Source organism: Apus apus, chromosome 4, assembly GCF_020740795.1.
Source record: "Apus apus isolate bApuApu2 chromosome 4, bApuApu2.pri.cur, whole genome shotgun sequence".
In the NCBI taxonomy this organism is placed as follows: Eukaryota; Metazoa; Chordata; class Aves; order Apodiformes; family Apodidae; genus Apus; species Apus apus.
The window spans coordinates 11,411,515-11,439,427 of NC_067285.1; the positions used below are offsets into that span (position 1 = coordinate 11,411,515).

A 27,913-nucleotide genomic window follows, 5' to 3' on the forward strand; every position below is an offset into this window, starting at 1 on the left:
ATTTTGATCTAGCAAAAAAACTTTCTAACAGAATTGATGGCCGGGAGTCAAGAGAAGATAGATTTAACTGTGAAGTAATTAGTAATTGGAGCAAACTGCTGTGAGAAAAGGAAGACTTTGCACCCTGACATTTTGATGTTTTTGAATAAAACTGATAAATAGACAAAAAGAATTTGCTGAGCTCCAAGCCAAGTGTAAAAGAATGAAATATCTTGGCATCTAATATATAAGACTTTATGCAAAGTAGTTTAGTGGTCTCTTGTTTCACACATGATGAATCTATGAGAATGTGAACCTAATCAATAATCAAAATATTGGCTGAATTGTTCAGGTTATGCATGAATGAAAATATCAACATAAAAGTTCTAATTCTATGATGTTTTCCATCCGTGTTTTTGAATTAAACAACCAATTTTCCATTGTTGTTACTATTACAATAAGCCTGAAAAAATAAAGGCATAAAGAAGATAAGTAGCTAAGGTCACAAAATTATAGGAATTTTGGAACAGAAAGTCAGTCCTGTGGTTTAAGCTCAACACTAGTATCCTTCTAGGCCAGTAGCTTGATTACCTTCCCAGCTATGGGAAATGCCTAAATCTTCCTGTGGAGTCAATTGTGTGCAATGTTTTTCACTCACTCCTGTTACAGCATTTTGTAGAGTGTATGATATAACTGTGGTTATATTCTGTCCGAGAGGGAGGTGCAAATTAAATTATTTTTTGGATGCTCAATATGTAGTTAGACAGGGTCAAAATATTCCCTTTCCCTTTTGGCTGTTGAATTCTCTGGACTGATATGAAACTGGACAGAATCTTGTCTCTGCTGACTTTTAGAACCCTTTGGAATGAAAGTTACTGTGTGTTGGTAAGAGGAAATTTGTTACATGAGGCTCAGTGAAACTTTCAGTGGCAAATTTGTCAAATAAAACTAGGATACAGTAGAAAATGAATTTAAGTTGTTGTGGTAGTCATCCTGCTCAGGAAACAATTCTGAATTAGACTCCATACAGCTAATGCTCATCTAATTTATGGTAGATGGCTACCAGCAAGTATATTGTCACTATTCTGTAGGAAACTCCCACTCCTCTATAGAATCCTAAACAAAAACCCAGATATAAGAACAAAAGGCCCTTTTGTGTGTTACAATGAATTTATGACATTAGTTTTGGTGTGGTATGTATAGGGTATTTTGGGTGAGAGGGTACAGGCTGTACAACAAAAATTTATTTGTGTTATGGCATTGATTAACAAATTGGATAACTGTTGGTAATTCAATACTTTAGTTGCAAGAAAAAAAATCATGTAGATCAAGGTCTGTAGATCTGTATCAATTAACTCTAAAATAAAATTTTAAAAGTACTCTGCATGGATATCAGCCACAGGCCTGATTTCTACTTTGAAGCCTAATGGATACATTTTCTGACTTCAACAAGCTTTGGCTGAGAACCATAGAGGGTAACCAACAGGCAGAGAGTATTAATCAGCTTGGACTAAATGAAATGTAACTCAAACTAAGGGTGAAGTTCAGCCTGTGGCTAAGTGTAAATGACTCCCATTGCTTTCATGCTTGTGTATCCAAAGGCAGAATTTTTTCAGAGTAATTATGAGGTCCTGCAGGTATTTAGATAATTGGAATGGGAGCTGTGGGGTAGTTTGGAACAAATGACACTGCAGTTTCCTATTTCATGATCTTGTGCTAAGGCTGTATTTAAGGAAAGAGAACTTATTACTCCTTGGATTCCAAGCACTGTGTGCAAACTAAGAGTTACCTGAGTAAGCAAGGGAAACATATCTGTATGGTAAGGAATTTACCTTTTGATATCAGATATGGGTTCTGACCAGTTAGGATTGTTGCAGCCATTTAAAATCAATTAGAAGGCACGTCTACATCCTTCTAGCAAGATGGAGAGTCAGGTGTTGAATAAGCAAGAGCTGCAGAGAGAGGAATCACATTGGGTTAGGACTGTTCTGATTCTTGGAACTTTTCCATCCAATTCAGGACTGATGGGGGCAAAGCCAACAGTTAGTGTGTGCCTCTCATTGCTCAGCTGTAATGAATGGGAAATGGGTCACATAGCATCATCCCGCAATCTGTTCACAGCCCACTGAGTCTATCAGTTTGATAAGTACTACACTTTTGGCTTGTTCGGTGTTTTGTGGGGGGTCTTTGGGGTTTGTTTGTTTGTTTGTTGTTGTTTTATTTGGTTGGTTGAATAGAGATTTACTCAATAATAGGGAAATTGTGTAAACTGAAGTAATTTTATGTCCCAGTTTCTTGGGTGTTGTGTGTGGGTGAATGTGGTTAATTAATGGGGTTCAGCTGATGAGCTATAACTCATTAAACTTCAGTGACTTGGTCGTTTTTGTTCACGTGTCTCTCTCACGTGTATCTGCCTTGGGCAGCAGACTTGAATCACCATTGCTGACAGACCAGTCCCTTATTCAGTCATGACTTTTTCCTGCCAGTCCTGAGAAAAAAAGAGCTGCAAACCATCTGCTGCCTGTGCTAATTGCTTCATGATTGCATTCATTGTTCTGTCTGAAAGTACAGTTGTTAAAAGGCTGATTTTTACCACGTAATTGCAGACCTACTGCGTGCTTCTCCATTTTCTGTGTAAGAGGTGCACAAATCAGGAGGAAACAGTAAAGAGTTGCTTGTGAGGAAAAAGCTTGTTGGGGTCTTCTGTGTGAGCTCTCATGGGTTTAATCAGCTTCCTTGTAGGCTTAGTGACTCTATTTTATGGGAGTACTGTTTATGTGTAACTTTCAAAAGTGGTTTGGTGTGTAATCATAGGGTGGGATGTAAGAGCCTCTACTTCACATGGAGACATAAGATGGGGCAGACACTCAGAGAAATGGTTAGTTATCAGCCATGAATAACAGAGTTATTTGAAGAGATGAAATACAGGTGAAATTGGAAAACACAAGACAGATGGGCAAAATGCAGAGTTGTAATTGACCAGTCCAAGAACAAATGTGCAAAGCCACTCTAGCACTGAAAGTTGAAACAGAGGCTGAAAAAGCGGGTTTTAAATGGAGTTATTGTTGTTCCTTCTCCTCTTTTATTTTAAATGAACTCTTGAAAAGCAAGGCACCCCAGAATAAAGTAGCTCTGTCAAGAGAGCACTAGTAAATGAAGAGGTTTATATTTGCTTTTTTTTCCTTAAGTTTTTCATTTTGGCCTTTTCCAAATATCTGATTCCATCTGTCTACCTTTATTTACTGTGTGTATGTCATGCTGGAGGGCAATCAATTAGGGACAGATAATGGGCTGTATAGCTGAAGTGCTGAAGTTTAGCAAATCAGGATTCTTTTGCTTGTGGGACAACATGTATTATGTCATCAAACCATCTAATCTTCCGTTTTCTGCAGTAAAGGAGATCTACTACATGTGCATTCAAGTGTGAGAGAAAGATGTTCACGTATCATGGATGATAGAGAATAGAGATAAGGATACATATGGCCCCAAAATGTCTGTGTGAGAGAGAGGCCAATTCCTAAAAGTACTTTCATCCCTGTCTGACCATGTGTTTGGTCTAATGCTTGTGTCTGACAGTAGAGTAACTGCACGGATGTAGCCAGTGTTCACTCTTCAAGGTGTGATGGACTATTTTGGACATAATTCATGATTTAAAACCTTGCATTTCACTGCATGGGGGTCTAACTTTGAGGGTGGTCCTGCTTATGTCAGACTAGGGACCTCAAGAGTTTCCTTTCAACCTAAATTATTCTGTTTCTATTTATACCCTCTTAATTTCAGTAGCAACATCACTGCCTACCTAGACTAGAGAAAGCAGAATAAATTTGAGATTTATTTTATCAGAAATTGAATCATAGTTCTTTTAAAAAAATCGCCGTTAACATCAAGCGACATAATTTTGTTTTTTTTGTTATTTTTTTTCCCCCACACTGCTGACAATATTTAGAGGACTATTCACTTGGGCTAATGTTAGCTGAAGGAGGCTAATTCCATCTAAAATTAATGGAGAAGAAAAGAGCTTCTCTAGAGTAGTAAGCATTAGTCACTTTGAATCATCCTCTGGAAAAGCCTATTTCTTTTGACAGACTACAGACAAAAACAGGGAGCTAGTTTGCATAAAGCTAACATTAGACTATGTGAATAACTCTCCCTTTCTCTATGACATGACTCCTGCAGCAATCTACACTGTTTGTGTTAATATTTAAGGCACCACTAATCAGCCAAGCCAGTTTTCCAGGAGAGTTGATTCTCTTTAATGCATATTGTTGGAGATAAAATGTGATAAGGAGATTTGCATGTTAGAAGGTATTTGTCCCAGGCTTTGCAATGTCTCACTTTCTGCACGATCTTAGATACCCTTTCTGGGTTACCAGCACCAGTCCCAGGGATGGAAAGGGCCTTCCACACAAAGGCTTTGTGAATGCTAACCTTTATTTTTAAGCCTTTCCATGTGGTTTTGTTTCTAAGTAAGTGATCAGCTGTACACAGAAACATCCACACTTACAGGTTGGGCGGTGCATGCTGTTAGCGTAAAGACCCTAAGCACAGAAACCTGTCAGGCATCCTGATTAACACATCTTGCACACAACTCTGCAAATATGCCTCGTTGTCTCTAGGCAAACTGATTAGCATTTAGTGGTAACCAGCACACTGAAAATGAACAAGGAAGGGACATGAAAATAATTCATCTGGCTGTTCTTTTATTAGGAGTTTTTCTTCTTTTTTCTCATGCATGCAGCTCTATCTCAGCAGGAAGAATAATGTTGTCAGTTTGTATCTTTATTTTATTTTTTTTTTTCAATTGGCCATAAGCCAGCATAAAAACTATGTTGCACAATATGCTTTTGTAGTATAGTCATCAGTCTTTTACACACTTCACTAAGCACAATGTGCTGGAGTAACAATTTAAAATAAAGAATGGAATTAAAAGTGGGAGGAATCTCTACCATTGTTTCCTCCTCTAATAAATAACAACAACAACAACAAAAAAGTTCAACTAGCAAAGCTCAGTGGCAGCCTGGCAGTCCAGAGAGGAAGGTATATTTCTGGGCCAGGACTGTGATCAATGAAACAGAAGGAAAGACTCTTGAGCAATAATCACTTGCTTTTTACCACTGACTCACTCTTCTTTAGGCAAATCGCTATGTCCTTGCTTATCCATCTGTACAAATATCATCCCCTTAGAGAGGTTACTCTTTTGATGGTTTGGGATCCTTGGATGCATACTTATAAGTATGAGTAGATCTGTGGTTTCTCTGCAAGTTTTGCTGTGCTCTATGTAACTCCAGTTTTCCTACTTCCAAGAAAAAAAATAATACTTTTTTTCCTTTCTGTCGGAGTTGGACAGCTCACTGGATTAGGAGTAAATAAATGTACTTGATGTCACCAGGTTTGCCACTGATGTCTGCAGTGTTGAGCAACTCCCTTCTCTTTACTACAGGTGACTCACCTCTCCCTTCTCTGTCATTTGTTTTGATTGTACTCTCTAACATGTCTCCGGTTTCTTATTATACAAAATGCCTGTCAACACTAAATTCACTTGGAGCCATAGGTAAGGAGCCATAATGTAATGAGAATGATAAGCAATAACAATTTGTTTTTAAATTTAAAGCTATGCATGTGTGCCTAAAAAGTCTGACACTTCCCCTAAATTCTGCTGTAATAAGCCTTTTCTGTTCTGTTGTCCTTTTAATATGATACACTTTTAAAACAAAAATGTATTGATTTAATGCAGATATCTAAACAGTTATGAACCTACCTAGTAAATTTACAACACAACAAAAAGCAAGGGCAGGATACCCTGCTACCTGGTACAGAGATAGTGTTTTTTAACAGAGAAGAAAATTAACCTTGAGGACAACATAGCAAGGAGTGGTAGATTCATCATCCCTCAGAACTGAGGTTGGATGTCTTTCCAAAAGATGCAATCTAGTTCAGCCATCAGTTGTTAGGTTGAACAATTCTCTCTACTTGTTAGTTAGTGGCAAAGATTCTGCAGAATTTATTAGGAGGAGAACAAACTGATGATACTAGTTGTTTCTTCTGGCTTTAAAATATATATGCCAGGCAGATTCCTTTAAACATTTGCTGGCAAAAATGTGTTTCCTGCCACTTTTTCTAGCATAGGAGTTGAATACGCTGGAGGCACCATGCTAATACAGTTGCTTGCAAACTGCCAGAAAACCTGAATACCAGCTGACGAGGCTCACATCTGAGAACATGTTCAGAGTTGTTGAGGGATAGGCAGGAAGAAAGCTGATGGTCATCTCAAGGATGCTTTGATCTGATGCAAATGAAGTAAAGAAACCAATACTTTACAACCACACTGAACAAGTCTACATGACAGCAACGTGTGGTTCATCAACAAAAGCAGCTACAGAGACCTCCATGGTATTTGACTGGGCTGTGAAGCAGGTACACAAAAGCTTTATTACTCTGATGCATTTCCATCACCATTCAGTAGACACTAATGATTGGGTACCCTTATTGATGGCTTCTATATGGCATGATTAATACATTGCTGGAACTTGAAATGTTCAGTCTGTGCAGTGTCCTCTGAACTTTATTGCTTCAAGGATATTTAAGCATCTTAACACTGGAACCTACAATTAGATCGGGGACCAGGGAAATAAATTAATATCATCCTTGTATCCTATTTTTGGGTCCTGGATCATAAGACTTTTTATCTTGGATCATGTGGTATTCTAGGAAGGAACTACCATGCACAATTTCAGATTCCATTTATACAGAACATACTGTCCTATTAAATTCAGTGTTGGAAGAGACAAGACTAGTCCATGGCTGTTCCAAATGAAGAATGGTGTGATTCAGGGAACAGCAGCATACCTCCCATCCTTTGACTGCTTTGAAGAAGAAAAGCCCTGTGCAGTATTTTCTTTAAAATTAATGTACTTTACTTGATACCCAGGTAAGCTGCACTGAAAGCATGTTGGGAATGTGCACATCTAGGTCCCTGTTCATTCTGTCTCACTCACATGCAGCAGATAGATCCAAGGGCATAATGGTCTAAAAGATCGTAAAGTACTACTGTAGATACTGATATAAACATGTTAAAACTTAGGTCCTTACTTGATGCACTAACCCCATCCATTTCTGCAGACTGCATAGAAGCAAAAGAAATGCAAGAGAGACTCAAATTAAGTTAGTGCAAACCTTGTGATGTCTATCCTATTGCTTATTGCTTTCCTGAGGGTTTTAGGTTAGTTCTAAATATGGTCTTTCACAATTGAGTAACATTTGAATAATGCCCCTATGAACACTGAGTAGAATGACTGAAACTTTGTAGAAGACTAGAAATTTCTTCAAATACACCTGTGGTGGTAGTGAAGTACAATTATTCAGTATAAAAGAGCAGAGATAAGAAGAAAGACTTTCCTGCATTTATTTAAAATTATATTGTTGCATCTTCAGAAAGTGTTGTCTTCATCTAGTTTGACTCATGTTTATAGTTAAAGATAAACTGTGCTTTTGGAATGTTGTATTCTTTGGTGAAAGAATGATAATTTGTTTTTTTAAAAAAATATTATATATATACTGAAAATGAGGAAAAAGTAATCTCTAAAAATCTGTATATCAGTACAAAATCTGTGGTTTAGGAGTGCTGGTGTTTTGGAGATTTTCATGTGTGAATAAATTCTCTTTGAAAGGGTGAGGTTGCAACATCACAAACGGGGTTAGTTCTAATCATCTCAGAAACATGAGGAAGTATAAGAGGCCAGAAGTCAGCATATGTGAAGAAATTATCAGGAGGATTGACCAGTAGGAACTCTCTCAGAGAGGTGAAGGTGTTGAATTTGAATTAAACCCGGTTCCTTCAAAGGTGTTCTGAGAGAGTTTCCCAGTTGCATAAGTTTTTTTTTTAAGTCAATACTGTAGTGAAAGTTGAATTCCCTTGGTCAGATCTGTGTCTAGGAAGAATGAGGGGAGCTTTCATGGAAACTAGAGGTGAGAGAAAGAGACATTTTTCTTTTATGAAAGAATACCAAAGTTTGTAAATACAATCAACAAACAAACTTGGACCTCATGCCATGTTCCATTATAATTTTTTTAGGGGAAATTTCTTAAGCAGAAGAAAAATAATGGGAACTACTAGCTTGCTCTGAGTATTACACTCACATCACTTCCAGCATGCAATTTAAGTCACCTTATCTTTAGCCACGTTCTGGATTTCCATGTGCATAATGCTTTTTGTATGAGATTAAATCAGTGCATAGCATTGGATGTCCTCATCAGCATAGGCAGTGCATGGAACTACCACATGATTCAAGATCAGTATGTGAAGAAGCATCAGAGCCAAATATTTAATCAGAATATCCAATTAGTTGAAACACTGAATGATGAAACACCATGTGTACTCTGGGTCAGTCATACCTGCAGGAATTTGTAGAGGCATTAAAATGAAACTGAAGCTGTGAGGGACAGCACATGTAGGAAAAAGCTTTGGCTCAGAAAGTTAATCTCTTGAGAATAGAAGGGGTGGTGGTAGGTCTTGACTAGCATAGTAACCCTTCAAATGGCCTTCTGTCAGAATTGGTGGGTCATTCAGATTCTTGGTAGACAGTATGTGTAACATTGCTTCCAAAGTCAGATGTTTAATGAGGAAATGTTTGTCTGTCTTCCTGGATGACATATATATATATAGCCTACTGTGAGCTTAAGTTTTTGGTATGGTGAGTTTGATGAGTAATCAGGTAGCAGTTACCCACTGGCTTTGGGGAGCACTGAACTTGCTGGAACTGGGTAAGAATGGGGACTGCTCTTTAGTTGCTACTCGCAAGACTTGATTGATTCCATGCTTTCTTACCTGTCAGGTTCAAAGGCCAAATAAACAATTCAGCTGCCTCATAAGAGCCAGATTTTTGGCTGGAAAAATCTGGCAAAATCCGATGATTGTAAGGGAAACAAGTGGTGCACAGTACAGTTTTATTGCAGTGCATGTCTATGTGCAATACTTTATGAAACTATTAATAGCTCATTTTGTTTGTCCTGAAGATGTGAGTTTATGTCAGAAGATCTCAAGTTTGTGATGCAGCTGAACCCTGGCAGGCAAGCAGGATCCTCTAAGTCATAATCTCATACCATCACTGATAACAGATATATCAGAATGAATCAAATTTGTCTGATGCCTAGAGAACATTAGGCCCTCAAAGGTCATAATTTAGCTACTTGTTTTGGAGATTTTAAAATGCATCTAGACTAATAAGAAAATACAAGGCCAAATAAGACTGTTGGCAAATTAAAGAGAGATGAATTCTCAGTTAGTGTAATTTGTTTTAGCTCCATAAAAGTGAGTGAAGGCCTGATGTTTTATAGCACTTGGGACTCCCATGCATTCCCTTTAGGAGAGTTATTTTAATGATGAGGCTTTATATAACATATTACAGTTTCTCTGTGGTTTTTCAGGGGAAACATGCAACCTTTATCTGTAAAATAGTGAGACAATTCTGTTATTTACAGTATTTGTTTATTAGAGATATTACTCACTAAGACGTGTCCATTGGAAGAACTATTGAAAGCGCTGATCACCTTCTGAATCCTTCATTGATATTCCAGTGATATAAGCTATATATAAGACATTTATACATGTTTTATACATATAACATACAAGTTAATATCAATTTGATTGATACTAATGCTGGTGTTCAAGAGTGATAGTATTTCAGTTCAGAGACTTATAAAGCCTAAGACATTGATGGATGATAAGAAGAAAGAAATCCCTGTTATCTAAATATTTTCTGAGTCTGTGAATTATTGAAAGCTGTTTTTGAAGCCAGTGTAATGTGGAAATCTTCTGGCAGAGCCATTGTTTTGTCTTATCCAACGTTTCCAACAGTAGCTACTGTGTTCTGAAGGGAAGTACAAAACTCCTGGATTGCTGTGCTGCTTTGTGGCTGAAAACCAAAGTATTAGAAATATGGGAAAATCATGTAATTTCCACCATTCTGAACAGTGGAACCTTTTACTGAAGTATCTATTGTGAGGAAAACTTTGCCTCACACTTAGGTACACTTACAATTTCTCTGTATTTATAATAGCTACTGATAGCCCCAGCACAGCCTAATAATGAAAAATTGTCATCAGACAGCAATGCTTGCCAAAGAAAATAAAATGTCACCTCTGAAGGGACTGCATGCATGAGTCTGTCACAAGAAGTCCCGAGAGAGAGAGAGCTTTTATAACAACAACAAAATATGATGCTGAGTTTAAAAAAATATCCGTACAAGCACTGTAATTGCCAAATGGGGAAAAATAATCCCAGCTGTATCATAACTGATACTTGACAAAAGCCTGGCCTCCAAATATTCCTTTCATTTTGGTCCAACTAGATAAACTCAGTCTAAAATGAATGATACATAGAATAAAATACCTGAAAAGATCCTCACTGCAAAGGCACTTTTTCTTTTTTTGTGGGAGGTGACACACAAGGTGGGGAATTCCCCCTTTGCTAAAGATACATTATTGCTCTTTGTGCTGCTGAGTCTGTAAATGCTGAGATTGGTGCTGAGATAATTGCAAAAGAGGAAACACCTTCAAAAGGCTGGTTATTACAGTGTCTCATCAAAGACAATGAGACATTTGGGCATGCATTCCCAGGGAGCTGGAATTTCCCTTTGAGAGCTATTGCCGTTTCTCACATGCTATCTTCCAGCTCTCTGGGCACTGGCTTCTAATTTGAGAGGCTAGCCCTGACAGTACAATTGCTATATCCTTTTCCTCTCTTTGAAACAAGTTTAGGAAGCCTTGTATTTCTCCACTTTGTGCTAGAATCACGTCTCATTCAGGACACACTAAGGAAAAAAAGAAAGTGTGGCTCCCTGAGTGCAGTGCAGCATCATGGGTTCTGCTCTGCTGGGGGAGCTGTCAGATGCACCAGGTGAGCAGCCCCTCTGAATTCTCCTGCTGAAAGACCCAGAAGGAAGCTGTGGCTTTGCAGTGGGACTGCAGGCTGTGTTTAATTAATTCAGAATACCAGGAAATTCAGAGTTGAGCTCAGGGAAACTAGAGAGAGAGTAGGGTGAGACATAGAAAAGGGGGAAAATAAAATTTACTATGGTGATTTCAGCCATCTAAATATCAGTGTCCCTGGAAAGCTTACATCCTATATGTCTCTGGTCTGGAAACAGGTGTTGGCTGAGTTGTTTGGATTGTTCCCTGTTCTTAAGTGAAGGATCATAGAATCATAGAATAGTTGGTTGGAAGGGACCTTTAAAGGTCATCTAATCCAACTGTCCTGCGATGAGCTGGGATATCAACTAGATCAGGTTGCTCAGAGCCCTGCCCATGCTGATCCTAAATGTTTCTAGGGATGGGATATCTACCACTTTTCTGGGCAACTTGTTCCAGTGTTTCAACACCATAATTATAAATAAGTTCTTCCTTATATCTGGACTAAAACTACGCTCTTCTAGTTGAAAACCATTTTCCTTTCTTCTATTGCAAAAGGTCCTCCTAAAAAGTTTGCCCCCTGAACTTGATTAAAACTGAAATTACTGGTATATCAAAGACCTATTACTTTGCACAGAACAAATGACTTAGCTATGAAAGGGAAAGCATTGGCTTCGGAGAGATAGATTGAGAGTAGCTTATTTTAATTATGTTTTTAGTTTTACTGTAATTACAAAAACAGGTCTAAATTGCATTTTGAATCTGAAGGGAGAAAAATACCTCCTGTCATGGTAAAGATCTTGATTAGGTGACCTCAAAGTACTTTACAAAAGTCACTGTTAAATGTCTCAAAATATTTTATTTAATTTTCAAAAATGGAAGTTTTACTTAGTTATAGTTAGGGTCTTTTAAACTTTCAAATAAAAATGTATCTAGAATCTTCTGCTTAAGACAAAATGGCAAACCACTGAAGTTTAAAAAATGGATGCATTTCTATCCACAAAGCCAAACTGTTTTTTCTCTCTTTACCCTTGTTGTCCTTCTAACCCTTCCACCATCTTCCCTAGGTGAAAAGGGAGATGAGAAAAAGAGATGAATTTTCAGGTTTCCTATTTTAAAGTAGATTTCAACTTGTACATAGTCTACTGTTTACCAAAAAGCTGTTGTAATTAGTTTCTCCATATCCTTCCAAGGTTTTACAGTAGGGAAACTGAAGGATATAGATTTCAAGGTTTCTAACATCCCAGTTTCATAATTCATAAAATACATTCAAATAATCTTTCTAATCAATTCAAAGCTTTCAATCTTTCTCTCCTTTTCAGTCATTCTCTCAGGCATCCATCTTTCTCTTCCCCAATGATCCAGTTCCACTACTTGTTAAAAAAAACAAACAGCTAGATTTTGCACACAGAAATTCAGATTGTTTGTATTTTTTGTAGGTTCTCTAAAGTGGTGTCCTGAAAAGGCACATCACAGTTCAAAAAAGGGGTCTAACATCTTTCTTGACACAAAAGGGGACTGAATAAGTTTATCAAGCAAGAGTAAGAGAGGAAATTGAATGAATCTGAAAAAAAAAAAAAAAAAAGTACAGGGCTGACTGCCTGTCACTGCTTCCACTTGAGAAATTTGAAGTTAAATAAAGCAAAAGAAAGACAAAACCCAAGTGATCCTCCCCTCTACTATGCTTCCAAGAACTACTTGATGGCAGCATTTATGGAGAGCAGCTGTTTGTAAGTGCTCTGTAACAACATTTGTGTATCTTTCCACAAATATGTGTCAAAGTATTTATAATACCTGTAACATGCTTTTTTTGCTAACCTTTCTCAGGCTGGTTTGGTATTTATCGTGGAAAGATTTTCTGAAATGATTGATGTATTTGGATATTGTTTTTTAACCAGACTGGGAGAAGGTGTCGTGTTGATTGCAAGAGAAGGACAGGAGCAAAGTGAAAATTGCAGATTTCCATGGTGCAAGTAACTTGTACTATTTAAATTCATTCAGTCCTTCAAGAAGAATTTGGACATGTTAAAGCACTTTTTTTTGGTGCCAGATTGAAAACTATAGGGATGACTTCTGGTAACCAGAAGGAGAATAACTGGCCAGCATAATATCAAGGCAGGCAAGTCTGTTTATCTGTTGTCAGAGCTGGGCCAGGGTATCAAATTGCTGTGTTATACTATACATTGGGTGTCCACCATAAGCTTATGAAAGTAAAAGATAGCTTTCCCATACTGAGTGATTTTATTACCTGAAGGTGCCACAAATAGCTAGATGATCAGTTATCAGTCATGACAGGTTGTTGGATTTACCTATACCTTGATCCCTCAGGTAATACCAGTTGTGTCCCATGTCACACTTCACTGTTGCTTCTGCCAATAAAAGGTACTGTAGACACTTTTCAACTGCACCAGATGTGTCCCTTTGAGACTGGAGGAAGCAGAAGTCCAAGTCACTATCTCAGAAGTGATTCAGACTGCTTCAAATTAATTTATCTCTTATCTTTGTGTTTTACTGTGATTTATGACTGTTTGTTTTTGTCCCTAGTTATTCAGTTCAGTGGAGTTTGGCAGAAGATGGCTGCTTCTTCATGAGGGAGTTACACCAAACAGGTTCTACTGGTAAGAGCAAATTCCTTTTCCTCATTTGTTAAGAGACAGCTTTCCCATACATACAGAGATGTTGAAATAGGGTCTTGAAGGCAATGTGGCTGAAAGCAGTCTGCACTGTTGATTTGTTAAGATTAACTTTGACCTGGTATAAAAGGGGCTTTATTCCTCCTGCAATTTGTTTATGCAGCATTGAAAGTGAGTCTTTGATCTAAGGACGATGCACCACTGAAATATACCGAATAGTCTAAAATAATTGATTTGGGAGCCATTTTCTGTGAACGTGTTGAGTTTGGATGCAAGTCTGTTCAGCATAAGCTTGTTTGCTTTTGCATCAGATACTAAGAAGAGTACAATCTGGTTCTGCTACCAGCGAGAGCCAAAGACTGAAGTCTTGGAGTCTTTGAGGATACTAGCATTTCTGCCATGGGTAACAGTGGACATCCTCCAGTGACTGGTGCTGTGTTTTTAGCTGCTGTTAGACCTACTTTGGTCCTTGAAAATGGGCAAGTTAATGACTAGTCACACACAGATCTTCATTATGAGCTTAAATCACTGTGCAATATTGCTTCTAAGCAGCCATGCAAGGTTTCCAGTCAGATTTCAAGCTGTATGGATCAGCCATGTGTAAGTTCCTTTTGCTGAATCTTTGAATGTCAGTTGGTTACAGCAATGGCAAATTGTTTGCTAGTTTGATGCTAAAGTTTCTTGAGGAAGTATCATAACTTTTTGTCTCTGATGCAAGCTTAATTCTTTGCTGTGTTAACTTACATCATACAGCTTGTATCTAAATTCATTTAGGGCCATAGCCTACATGGTTGTGATAGAATCTGAGCATCTCAAAATTTTTTAGTATATGGGCTGTCTGTAATGGATTCTTTGACTTCAGTTTAAATGCTCATAGTGGCCACAGGCTCTGTAAATAACCACTGGATGTAGGTCTGAACTTAATTCTGCAGTTCTTCGCTACCAGCACAATTCTGTGTATATTGGCTCACCTTCACTTTTATTCATCACACAATTGCCCAGTGATTCTGGTGTACTGATTATCTCCTCAGGATTCTGATTGCAGGCAGATGGCTTTGCATTTGCTTTCCATAGCAGTGATTTGCCTACGCAGTGTAAATCTCTGTAACCACACTTGCAGTAAAATACTTACCCGAAACACCTCCATGTTTTCACGCAATAGCAATTAGTGCAACTTCTACTTCTGTGGAAAAGAAAGCTGAGAAATGAAAGAGACACTGAATTGTTTTATTGCAAGTATGGGTGCTGTAGTCTAAATTAAAGACTTTTTATTTTTTACTATTTCCAGTTACTCCTCTTTTTGCTTACACTGGTGTAAATTTGTGGCCGACTTCTCATCGGCTCTTTATCGAGGCAGTAGTCCACCTGTGAGTAGAAGTTGGCTTATGTGCTGTGAATCTGACTTTTAAAAGAGAATCTTTCAATAAAACAGTCATCTTGAAATCAGGAAGAGCTGAACTAGATGATTAAAATGAGACCCCCACAGTAGCTTTTAAGCTGCAACTTTTTGCCGAAACCATGAGTCTTGAACATATCAAGATTTAGGAGTGGTTCAGTTAAATATTTTGTTTTAATTTATAAAAGAAGTAAGAGCCCTAGGTCAAATTTACTTCCAAAGTTGAATTAATATTTGGTCTGCAAAGGACATAGCAGAGATTTCATTTGCTGCACCTGCATTTTAATCCTTTCTCAGAACCTGTGTTAGCTGGAGCTTTTGCAAACTCAATTCCTTTTTTAACTTAAACTTGTTTTCATGTGTTTGTCTCTATAGGCAGACAGGTTTGTGTTTATATAACTCCTATGTCTTTTCTACAGGACTCCTAATAGGGTTTCAAAGTGTCAGATGCAAACACACAGCCCCACACAACTCAGCTAATAAAAGCAGAATGTCCTAGAAATCTGGAGACCCAGTCTTCGAGACATTCAGCAAAATTGAGCTCACTGAGAGAGTTGGAAAGCTGGAAAAAATGTCCCTGTTCTTGGGTCTGTGTGTCCTGCACTACACTTCTGAAGTTTCCCATCATTATTTGCAGTAGTGGTTGAATGTGAATTGAGCTGATGGATGCCTGCAATAAAAATAATAATGAAAATTATAGTTTTCCCTTCCATGGAGATCAAACTTTGAAGGCCTCTTAGAACCAAACAAATAAGGGAAGTCAGGCTTGGTGCTTCAAAGGCAAAGAGTAAGATGAAAAGATGTTCCAACCACCCATTTAATTCCCTACAGCCATAAACAAAACATGAAATTACAAGCCTGTATTTTCACCTTGAACAAAATGTCCCTTGTATAACACACCTCAGTGTAAGCTAGACCGTACTTCTACTATCAAAAGGAAAAATAATACAGCTTGTGGAGACAGTGTTGCAAATAATTCTGGCTTATTTCTGTTGATCGTTGTCACAGGACAATACTGTTGGCTGCAATTATATAGACGCTCTCTGTCCTCAAAAGCAGCCATAGTAGAAAACAAAGCTTTGCATGTGTAATTGAGAACATGTACACCACAGAGAATAATATTGGGCTTTTCCCTGAATTTCCATTTCTGTGCAGCCAAGTACTCAAGGACAAAATAAGCACTGAAGTGCTGAATCTGAAAGGCAGCCCTTTGCACCCCGTGTAGCCACTGAGTCCCCATGCAAGAAAAGCAGAAGGGAGCTGGGACATAAGAGGGTGCAGATGTACAGTTGAAGTCCAACTTTTACAACAATGTCTCTCCTAGCTAGTGCTGATGCACAAGCTCCATAAAGCCTTGCTCAGTGACCTCTGGTTTGTTGAGTTTTGGGTTTGGTTTTTTTGGGAGTGGTTGGGGTTTTTGTTTTATTATTATAATCAATTATTATATATTTAGTCTTGGAAATATGCAGGGTCTAACCAACCTGAAAAGTCATACTTACTTCCAGTTATGCTTAAGAGCATAAATTAGTACCTGATTAACTGTCCTAAAGGCACGATTTTTCAAGGAAAGCAAACTGTGGGATAGTCTTCCCTGCTACTGGTGCCTTCTCTAGATCACATGATTTTGAAGGGACCAAGACACATTGTGTGGAGAATGAGGGCTATAATATCTGTGTAGTGTGAGGGCTATTATTTCCATATGTAAAGAAGGCTGAGGAGTTGCTTTAATACAGACTGCTTCTTTTAGATAGGACTATCTAAACTGGGACTTATGTAAGATAGGGAAGACACAAAGCAAAGCCTTTGGCATCAGGCCCTCTTGAGACTGCATTAACTTAATGCCACTTTTTTGACAGGAAAGGGACATCTGGAGGATGTTAAATACTTTTAAAGGGATTTGAATGTTTGATGAAAGCAAAAGTGCTGATTGCTCACTGATATTTTAATTGCCATTTTACTATGTCATGATGGTCTTATAAATAGTTTATGGGTCACTCTTGAGTCTGAGCTTCCTGGTTTTAGTCTTGAGAAGGCTCTGCCTGCAAATGCTGTCAGAGAATCTGTAGTGGCTTTTACAGCTGCATTTCTTACATCTGTTTCCAAGATAACTTTTTATTTCCTTATTTTAGTCTGCTCTGTGAAACCCCCCTCTCTCACTACCACCCTAGAGAAATTTAAACCCCTCAAAAGCAACATTAAAGCAATCTGCTGATGCCTACTGCATAACTCTGAGAAAACACTATGTAGAGACAACTCAGCTCCTTGTAGCTCATATGTATTTTGTATTCTTGCATCCTGTTATTTCATTAAGAGGAGCCATTAACATGAAAATAGAATCTTTGTTTATTTAGAGCTTCTCTGTTCCCCCTTTTCATTCTTCCACCTGCAGTTTAAGTGATGTCCATGCTTGTGATGAAAGAGACTGTGATGTCATGCTGTGGAGGAGGACATCAGCTGAGGCCTGAGCAGTTAAACTGAACGCTTTAAAATGAGTTATGACTGTAGTTTTCTCATCTCAGGGAACAAAAAAAAAAAAGGAAGAAAAAGGAATCTGTAATTTCTTACCTCATTAAAAGCTTGTAAGGACATATTGGTGATGGGCAGGCTTTAGTGATGGGCTACTGTAAAACTGGTATCTCTAATACTTGTAATTTTTATTTCTTATCACGTATCTGTTTTCATAATTAAGTATGTGATAGTGGCATACTGGAGAAAGTGTAATCTACTCAGAGAGTCAACCATATATGTCTGATGGAAACATAAAAGAACCCACACTGCATACAACCCCAAGGCACTGCAGTTCTGCACTGTATCACATTTTTCATGTTCTTTATTATTTCTCTGTCAGGTTCTTGAGATTTTGCTGTTGAATGTGTTGTGACAGGGAAATGCATGAAAGTTATCAAGGTGCTTAGTAATTCTGGAACTGTACTCTGGGAAAATACCCTAATTACTTGGAAAGAAGTATTCTAAGCAATATTAGTCCAAAATAATAAAGATACAGCAAGTTAGTATACATGGCTTATTGCTGATAGCACGGTGTTTACTAGTGTGGTTGGCATTCAGGGAAGAGAATGAAGTAAGTGCTAGTTAGGAGAGTTGGATAAATGCTTTATCTAAATACTTCTGGGTTTATTTTTGTGTTATTTGCTTATTTTCATCATACATTCCTATGGTGGAATTTTGCTGGCAAAAAAGCTGATTTGTAGTGAATATAAATGTGAATAACAGGTGGTGAATCAGTCGTACGGGGAATTACTTTTCTTTTTTTTTCTTGCTTTTTAAAAGTGGTCCAGTCATCCAGTCAAGGTTCAGTAGTGATACTTTGTTACTTGCAAATGACCAAACATTCATGACCACTAGTTACAAAAAAAATAGTCAAACTGCACCTAGTTCAGTGTAGCCAAAATGTATGTGCCCAAATTGCTTGTTAAAAGCTAGATTTTTATTCTTGTCCTCAGATCAAGTCATGCCTTCAACCAGGAATATTTTTTTTCTGAAAGTCAGTAAGTCAAGGTATCACAATTAGAGCTGACCCTAAAAAAATAAAAATAAAAGGTTGAAAAGGTCATTAAAATGTCTGCAAAATGTAATTTTTTTTTTTGTTTTTAAATCAAAATGAAACATTTCTGGAAAAGATTCACATCTAATTCTAATCATAAACTGACCTGAAAAATATGGAGTGGGGGGTAGCAATAAAGCCAAATAATATAAGTATCTGAAAAACCAGCATAAAATGAACTACAGAAAAATCCAGCTAGTAAATTATAATGTCAAGTTACAATCCTCAACTGTATGAGTGCTATTTACTTTGTTGTTTTTTACTTGGTATCTCATCTGGACAAGCAATTAGGAGAAATTAAAAAGAAACACCACTCTATACTTCAAGATGATCAGAGAGCTTTAATGATGATAGGGCTGGAATACCTTTCCTGTTGAGAAAGGCTGAGAGAGTTGGGGTTGTTTAACCTGGGGACGAGAAGGCTCCAGGGAGACCTTAATACAGCCTTTCAATACTTTAGTGGGCTTACAAGAAAAAAAGAGACTCTACTGGTGCAGGGACTGTGGTCACAGGGCAAGAGGTAACAGTTTTAAACCTGAAGAGGGCAGATTATGTTAGATTTAAGGAATAAATTATTTACTATCACATTTACAGGTAAACTGTGATTGAACCATCCCTGGAGGGATTCAAGGTCAGGATGAATGGGGCTTTGAACAATTAGATGTAGTGAAAGCTGTCCCTACCCGTGGCAGGGGCTTGGACTAGATTATCTTTAAAGGTTCATTCCAACGAAAACCATTCTAAGATGATTGTCTTACTTAGACAAAAAGTACAGCTCAAGTCTTTCATGCACTGCCTAGGTATAAGAGGCTGATTAGGAATAAAAACATATCATGGTGTATCTCACTTCCAGTAGTGTCATGTGTCTGTGATCTTAATGGTTCCATGAAAAAATGACAGGAGATACGGCAGTTTGGTAAGAGATGTTGCTATGTCTCCAGTCTGTCTTGGGTTTTTTTGAGTATGAGAAGGGGAAGAAAATGGATGCCAACATTGTAAAAAAGCAGCCAACCAGCCTTTTCCCTCAAACAATTAAGAGATATGCACACACACTGAATGGGAGAACAAGAGAAACTGCTAAGCAGCTGGGAGGACAGATGAGTTGATAGGGCTATATTTGTGTTTCTGTTATGAGCAATGACAAAGAAAGTTAATCTTCAGAGTAGAATTATAAGGTATATGTCTATTATTTTCCAGAGAGGTTAGAGACTGTATTTTAAAAGCTCTGACTGTGTTCATTGGAGCAGCTGAAAGAGCTGAAAATCAAGGAGAAAAAAAATGTCAAAGCCCTGTTTAAAACTTCATTATTTTCAAGCAGTTGAAGCAAGCTGGGTGAACTGTCCCTGTGTTCTTGTCAGATCTTGGCTTGGTGAAATATGCACACCCATCCAGGTGGGCTGAGGCAATTTAAATGGCATGGTATCTGGGCTGTATACAAATGATGCTGTGTATTGCTGAACAAGACCTTTTAATCACTGCAGAGCAAGTGCTGGAGGCTGATGGGGAAGATGCCAATCAAAGGGCACGGTGACAGCCTGTCAAGAAAATCATCCGCTTGATCTAACACCCAAGTCATACCTGATGAGTTGAATTGTACTAGACATTTAATTTAAAATATATGTATTTCGTAGCTTAAATATAGTGGAGATGGGCACATGCCAGAGGGAACCAGGAGTTCTGAATTAAGCAACTAACTGATGGGGAATAGCAAGATTGTAGTAAATGTTGCTTGATTTCCATCTTTTTCTTGGTTGTTTTTTTGTTGTTGTTTTGGGGATTTTGGGGGTGTGGGTTTTTTTGGTTGGTGTTTGTTTGTTTTTTTTGTTTTTTTGTGTTGTGGGTTTGTTTGTTTTTTTGTTGTTGTGGTTGTCTTTTTTTTTTTTTTTTTTTTTTTTTTTTAATGGGGGATATTATTTCCTGAATTGAACACTATACATTTACTTCTAGTTGAAGTTTTGCTTTGGGAGAAAGTCAGACTGAAGGTCTGAGCCTCTATAACATAGGCTGCTATTAACTGGCTAATATTTTAAGGCAGCTTCATGGCTGCCAGCCTAAAAATGCAGATGAGCTGCAGGGAAGCAACACTTCTTGGGACCAGAGTGAAGAGCATGTCTGCAGCTGTGCCTATCCTTGGCCCTTACCATACTGCTGCTGCTAGCATTACTGATGGTGAGTAACACACATTAGAGCACTTTGGCACCATTCGGTGACCCTGACATTTACTGTTTCATCACCAGAAAGGTCAACGTTACATCTTGCCCAGCCAGAGTGCAAGGAAGCATATTCTTGTTGGCAGTGTTCACTAAAGGTCCCACTGGCATTTTAAAGGATTTAGTGAAAACCTCTGATTACAGTTCTCAGACAGTTCAACCTTGATGTAGCTCTATCTTTTTGCTACAAATGAAGGCTGAAATCTCTCAGATTTGTTTTGGGATTAGGATTTTATTCCTGTCTGGCTTCCGGAGATATCAATTTGCCAGTCTCATGTGGGTCAGCATGGACAGAAAAAAGACAAGCATCGTCCTCGTCCTGTTACTGTTAAAACTCATTTAGAGACTTCGGTTTTATGATAAGTTTTAGTTCTTAAGAAACTGAGATCCAAAATACATATCTTTCTTCCCTGGATAAGGCCGAAAAAATTGCGCAGTCACAGAGCAGCTGTTGTTATCACTCTGGTCCTCTGAGTCTATAATAAACAGATCCTCTGATCCCAGTAGTCCCTTAAGAGAACTTGTTACTCATAATCAAATTGAGGTTTGTCAGAGCGAAGTATAACTCCTCGGTCCCCAATCCTTAGTTTGGCATAGTTCCACCATGTGAGAGAAAAAGTATTCTCAACTCTGTTTAATTATCATGGGGACCCTAAAAATGAGTGTAAAATCATAACCTGAATGTTATCCTAAAATCAACCAAATAGAATCTTACCTAACTTTGCTCCCTTCCTCCCCTTAGAGTCTTGTCCTCCAGCTATGAATAGAGAGAAGTAGTATATTCACCTGAATGAGACTTTTGGGACTGAGAGGCCCTATTCTGATTGATACCTAGTTTGGTGTGTTTTGGGATTCCCAATTCAACTGATTTATCTTTAAAAAGTCTACCAAAGATACTTTATAAATCAGTACAGACTCCCATGAGCTCAAATTTTTCTTCCATTTTCCACTTCCTGTGTTAAAGATCTGCAGAAGTAGGGAGGTGTCCATATACCAGGTTCAAAACCTTGATTTGAGGGTTACTCAGTAACAAAAGCCTGCAGTTCTGCATGGGACGCCGGATCATGTCTTCAATGGGCATTGGACTAGGAAGCTGATTTCTCTGTAGGTACCTTTGAAAGGCAGCCCTTGAGAGGGTGAGGCAGTTAGTTGTGGATTTCTCTAGATCTATTTCAGAAAGGTTTCACTGCTACTTTCTGTTGTATGTTTAATGAGCAACATACTGTGTTACCAGAGCTGACTTTGCACTCTTGCTGTAAATGACTTCCTGGCCTCCTCTGGAGCATTCTGACTGGGCCACAGCACTACAAGATGACAGAGACATGCATCTTAACACAGTGGGAAACTGTAATCCTATTAGACTGTATCAGCAGAGAAACAGTAAATCAGGTAGGTTTGGTCCATTATACCAGAGATCTCAGTTCACAGTCTGTAACTAGAGGGTACCTTCCTCCTTTCCCCCTTTCAAGCCAGTATGATGTCTCAAGTTTCCTGCAATATAAGAAAAAGAGCTGTAGAACAGCAGGACTATCTTAAAATCAGGATCTCATGCTGGAAACTGAATTTTATCCATATAGTTCAGATTCTCGTTTTGAGACATTCCTCCCACCCAGCAACAGATACCTGCCTCCCTGAGAATGCACATCCATCTATTTCAGTTTTAGCCAAGTTTCCTCTCTGGAGCTCCCCACAGAGAGATGTGGTGTTACTGCAGTGGGGAGGACAGCTTGGTTTGCTACTGTCCTCGAAGCTGTGGGATATGTGAACATCATGGGGTGGAAGTCTGTGGATAATCTCACTCTAAGGTTGCAGAAAAGTGAGTCTAAGTGACTCCTTATGGCCTGGAAATCACAAGACCACCCTCATTTGCCTACTCATCTGTTCAGTGTTAGAAACAGCCATCTGTTTTTCTGGGTCAGTGTTGAGGTGGTAAAACTAGGAGGAGCTGGGCTTTACTCACTGCACTGCTGTTTTCAGTCAGTTCTAGAGAAAAGGTGACAAACTGAGTAAAGCATATCATAATACAGAGATGTAGCAGAGAATCTCTAACTAGATGATTGTCATGGGAACTTTATGGCCAGGTAAAAAGAAAGGAATGCTGATTTATGCCTGTCTGGAATCTAGCCCTTTGTTTCCAAAACATGTCAGGAGAGTAAGATGGTTGAGAGGTGTTAAAGCTAGATAACAATCTTAAAAGTATGTTAAAGGAATAGTAAAATCTGTAAAACTTCACAGCACAGGGACTGAACTAAATACAACAATTCCCTTCTACAATAAGCTCCCTGGGGCAGATTTTCTAACCTCTGCAAGCAAAAAAGAAACAGAGTATCTCCAAGGTCCTCATGGAGTCAATGTAGTAGTAAAAAGAAAAAGGAGCCTGGAGGACTATCAGGCTCTATTTTTGTCTCTTCCACACAACAGCTGTGTGATCTTGGTCATTTGAGGTCCTTGTACTTTTGACTGATCAGTGGAGTTTTTCTATAAAGCTCAGAACAAAAATTTTCCTTAACTGCTATTTCTAACTTGGTCTGATGGTCTTGTACTTTTCCATAGGTCTTGAACAAATCAGTAGCATGCAGGGAAGGTTACTTAGAGGTTGATTGCCAAGTACTTTTGTGTCTTTGGACAAAAAAGCTCCCGGTTCAGTGCTACATGCTACTATTTTTATGAATGACAATTAAAATTTAGAGTGTTACAGAAACATCAGTGGAACCAAGAAATTGATGCAATCAATGCCTCCATGAATGTCATCCAGTGTTATTTTCATTCTGTCCTTTAAAACAAAACCAAAACCCTGCCATTCACTAAGATGGAATAAGCTGTCAATTTTTTAACATGAAGTGGCAGGATATGTCCCAGAGGCAGTGGGGGAGCTGATCTTGCATTGGCAAGATTTACGATAAGGGATTCGCATGAGTGCTGAGGCTAAAAGAAGATAAATCCCCAAGGGCAAATTCTACCAATAATTGAATTACAAAGCCATTATCCTGTGCCCAACAGAGAAATTTTATAGCTCTATTGTGACAGGATAAAGCTTGTTAGAATATTTATGTTCACAGGACAACTTTGGCATAAGGATCTCTCCTAGTATGTTCTCTCTTTCACCTGGCTGTTGCAGCTAATTAGTCTTTCTGTGTAACACAGTATATGTGGAGATGGAGGTGTGCTCAGGTGGGGGCCAGGAAGAAGGAATGCTGAAGGTCAGGAGGTATCTCAAAATAAATAACCCATGAAGCACAAAACCATCTGTGGAATGCAACTAGAGTCTAATGTCTAGATAAAGAATTGGGACAAGTTGCAGGAAGGACAAGAGAGGGCACATAGGCAAATGGTAATTCTTAGTGAGGAGGGGTGAAACTGGATTTTCCAAGTGATATGTCACTTTTCTTTTTGGTATTGCATTGCAGGCAGTTCTAACCTACTGTGTCAGTGTCAATAAGCTCAAAAAGGCCAGAACTGTGGGGATCTCATTCCACCCACCTTAGAATGGTTGTGCCCTTACCTGTCAGTTATCTGTCATCCATTGCAGAATTAAGAAATTATACATCTTTCCCCCAAAGTGGAGGAGAGAAATGGTCATAGGAATCCTAGCTCTGCACTTGTTAATTTCCTCTGAAACATGGGAAAGCTGCATAGCATCTCTGTCTGCATAAAACAAACAAACAAACAAAAAAGACAACAAAATTGAAAAAAACCCCACATAACAAACCACATTTGCATTGGTTTTGTTTGTGAGAAGGCCATAGTAAAAATTCTGCTCTTCCAGCCTTTCATTCTAGGACATTTGCATTGAAGATTCTCTGAAGTGAAGTTGCCTTTTATTGCCTAGCTTAAAATACCTTTGATCATGGCTGTTGTAAGCATGTATGATACAAGAAATACTTATGAAAAGTTTACCATTAAGTCTCTTGTGCATGTAGTCCCAGATAATGATACGACTGTCTGAAGTCAAGTCTCCAAAATCCAAGGCACCTAAAGCTATGTTCCAGAATGCACAGGCACCTGGGATGGAGCCCTTATTGTCAGGTGCTTTGTGAAAAATGGTAGTTTGAAATTAAGTACACCAAATGGAAGCATTTGATATTTTCACAATTATGCCTTTTTGCACTTCTGACTGCTCTAACTGCCTTGCAAAACCCATCTGTTCCCAGCATCCATAAACAATTACTTTTGTCCCTAGAAGTGAAAAAATAGAGAAGAGGTAGAAACCCGAGGATAACAGGGTCTCTATTGAATTTCCTTGCCTCAGAAGAGCTAACAGGCCAAGGAAACCAAGGTTTTAGAAATGTTTCAGACAGAGAGATGGCAAGGGGTTGGTCCCAACAGAAATATACCAACTAGCATTTGCTGTGAAATGGACAGTGCCAGGCTCCTTTTGTTTATTTCAGCCTAGTTCTAAACCCAAGGAAGATTTGGGGTCTTTTCGTGTGCTGCTTCTCACAGTGGGTGTAGAATCTGCATTCAGAGCAATTACTGTGCTGCAGCCACTGATATTGATTTGTGAAGCTCTCAAGTAGAGATGACTGCTTAGCAGCCTTGATGGTGATTAAAATTTTAGGAAGCAAATTTGCAGTAGGACTGTGGGAGTCCTACATTTTTCATAATGTGAGCATCTTCTGTGTAAATGCAGTGGGGTCATTGCTTTGCACTCTCCTTGGCTTTTTTAAATCCTCATTTTCCAAAAAAGGTGTTGTTGTTTTTTTTGTCTTTTGGTTTTCCTTTTTCTTTCTTTCAAAATATCCAGACAATTATACCAACCAAACACAAAAAAGGTAATTGCAAAAATACAATAGGCATTGTTCAGCAGAAAGTGCTGCAAACATATCCCTGGAGTTCTGAAGTTTCAGGGAGTATTACAGAAAGCCTGAGATTAAAGGAATGGACAAAGAACATGCTGCATTTTACCATAAAATAAAACATAGACTGCAGCTAGAAGAAAAGTTTGTGGATGCGTGAGATTGGTCTTTGAGAAAAGATACTGAAAGGGAAGAATAGAATTGAGAAAGTGTTGCTGCTATAGCTAACAATGGTGATGGATTAGGGCTTAGAATAGGGCATGGCAAAGTTCTGGACTGCTTGTTGATTTTTTTTGAGAAATTTCTGAGAGAAATCAGTAACTGTGCATGTCACAGAGTGTTGATCACCTGTACCCCTGTTCTTTGCAAGGTGCTTGGTTTATAAGCTATCAAATGCCCAACACTTTAGCTTGTGAAGTGTACATTGACTGTGTGCACAAAAGGTAATGAAGCAGAGTGGGCTGTTGTATCAAGTTATAAACATTGAGTTTGAGGCTTTGGTGTTATCTCTGGCAAATCCAGCATGTAATTTCCTTCTTCTGTCTGTGAAGCTTGTATTTATTGATCACTCTAGTTTTCTCATAAGAACCTTCCAATAGTGTATAGCTGGGTAAGATGAAGATTATTTTATGTGTTTTTTCAGGTAGTATGGATGTATGGAGAAATATCATGGGGCAACTGTGGAACAAAACAGCATGATACAAGAAAATGTAACATGAAAAAAAATTCTGGTTAGTAAGCTCTCAGCAGAATGCAGATGGGAGTGATACATTTCTGGATGTCAGCAGTGCACAGCTGATATTGATTTGAGCAGATTTGTGTTTATATTTTGCTTGTCCTTTGCAACTGATTGTTCATGGTATCAGTGTTATGGACCTGACTGTGACCTTGTGCTTTCACAAGTAGATGAAGTCTACTATATACAAAAAAAATGGAATGTGTATTTTCTAAGATAGGTAGAAAGATCTAGCTGATAGGAAGAACTGAATATGATTCTTGCCCCTACCTCACATGTCCCGTTTGACTTTAGGAATGCTCTGAGATTCTCTGGGCTTAGTTTTCATCTTCATTTGTCATCACATTTCTAATTGGCAGGGGTTAGGATATATCAAAAGAAGGAAAGCCCTTGAGTAGATTAATATTTATCACTGGTCATGTTTCAGCCATCCTTGTTCTGTACATTCTTGGGACAACTAATGACTTAATTCTACCTTGTGTTCTGCAAGTCTCAATATTGGCTGTTGTACTGTGAGACTAAGTAATATGTGGGTCATTACACCTGCAGCCTTCTGGCTTTCAGGGCTTGGTGGGTCCAGATATTTATATGCTACTCTGAAGACATTTAAGACTTTAGTGTAAATTATGGCTCATATCACAAGTGAAAACAGTGACAATCATGTCCCATCCATCAGTGAGACATCTCATTCTGAATTAACTGTCTTTATGTGCAATGCTGTAGAGATGTTTCTTGGGGTCAGAATATCACCGTGAGGAGTAAACTCAAAAAGCATCTGACTGTAGACCCACAGGCTTTAACTAAAGCAACAAGTTTGTTGCTGGATGAATACCATTGTTATGTGCCTCTGAAAAGTGTTCAAATCCGTGGAACATAATCCTTGTTTCTTTGGAGACTTGACATCCCTGTGCGGCTGCATGAGGTCAGGAGGCAGAATGCACTGACAAAGTTTTACCATGTCTTCTGCAGGTTCCAGGTGTGTTTAAAGCCCACTTGAACAAATAAGAATAAAAAGAGTGTATGCCAAATTAAAATCTTAGTCTTCTGCAGATTTTTGAAGCTGTTTGTCATTGACATCTATTTATCTTGAACTGAATTGTAACTAGCAGGCCCAGCATTTTATTCCTAGATATGCTAAATGTAGTAGATACAGGAAAAATGCCCTAGGAAGGTACTCCTTTCCCTTCCACTTGATGTCAGTTATCAGGAGGTAGAGATTTTAAATGGAAATTAAATGTTTAGGAGAAAAAGGCTTTCCATAAACTTTCTTAAAAATGGACAAGATGTGAAAGCAGTGCTGGCTCACAGTCTTTTTTGAAACTTTCCAGTCCCCAACAGAGGAGAATAAAAAATTCCTAAACCTTTTCTAGCTAGAGAATTGCTACAGACTTCATCAAGCAAAGCTAAAGATTAATCAGGGCACAAATAGTCTTGTTATTGTTAACATTTTTATAATGGTTATTAGTTAACGAGCATGATGATTAAGGGCTGTAGCTGCTGCTGATTGCAGTCAGTGGGAACTGAATTAAGGTCTAAATCACTGTTTGAGCCTCACTTTTGATTTCCTGAAAAATGAGACTTTGAACAGAACAGCATTTCATTTGTCTATCACTGGAAATTAATGTTTCTCTTTCCTCATGCATCTAGTATCTTGAAGGTCAGGCAGCTAACAAGAAACTGGTTGTTTAACCCTTAG

At 38.3% G+C, this 27,913-nt stretch overlaps 1 protein-coding gene across 3 annotated transcripts in view; it reads left to right on the forward strand.

Annotated features, from left to right (window-relative positions):
• Positions 1-27,913, forward strand: part of SORCS1 (sortilin related VPS10 domain containing receptor 1) — a 275,819-nt gene that overhangs the window by 162,634 nt on the left and 85,272 nt on the right. For all 3 annotated transcript variants that reach the window (XM_051619103.1, XM_051619104.1, XM_051619105.1), the window contains exon 5: positions 13,429-13,502. In XM_051619103.1, the coding sequence (XP_051475063.1) occupies positions 13,429-13,502 (74 nt within the window). The remainder of the gene's footprint in view (positions 1-13,428; positions 13,503-27,913) is intronic.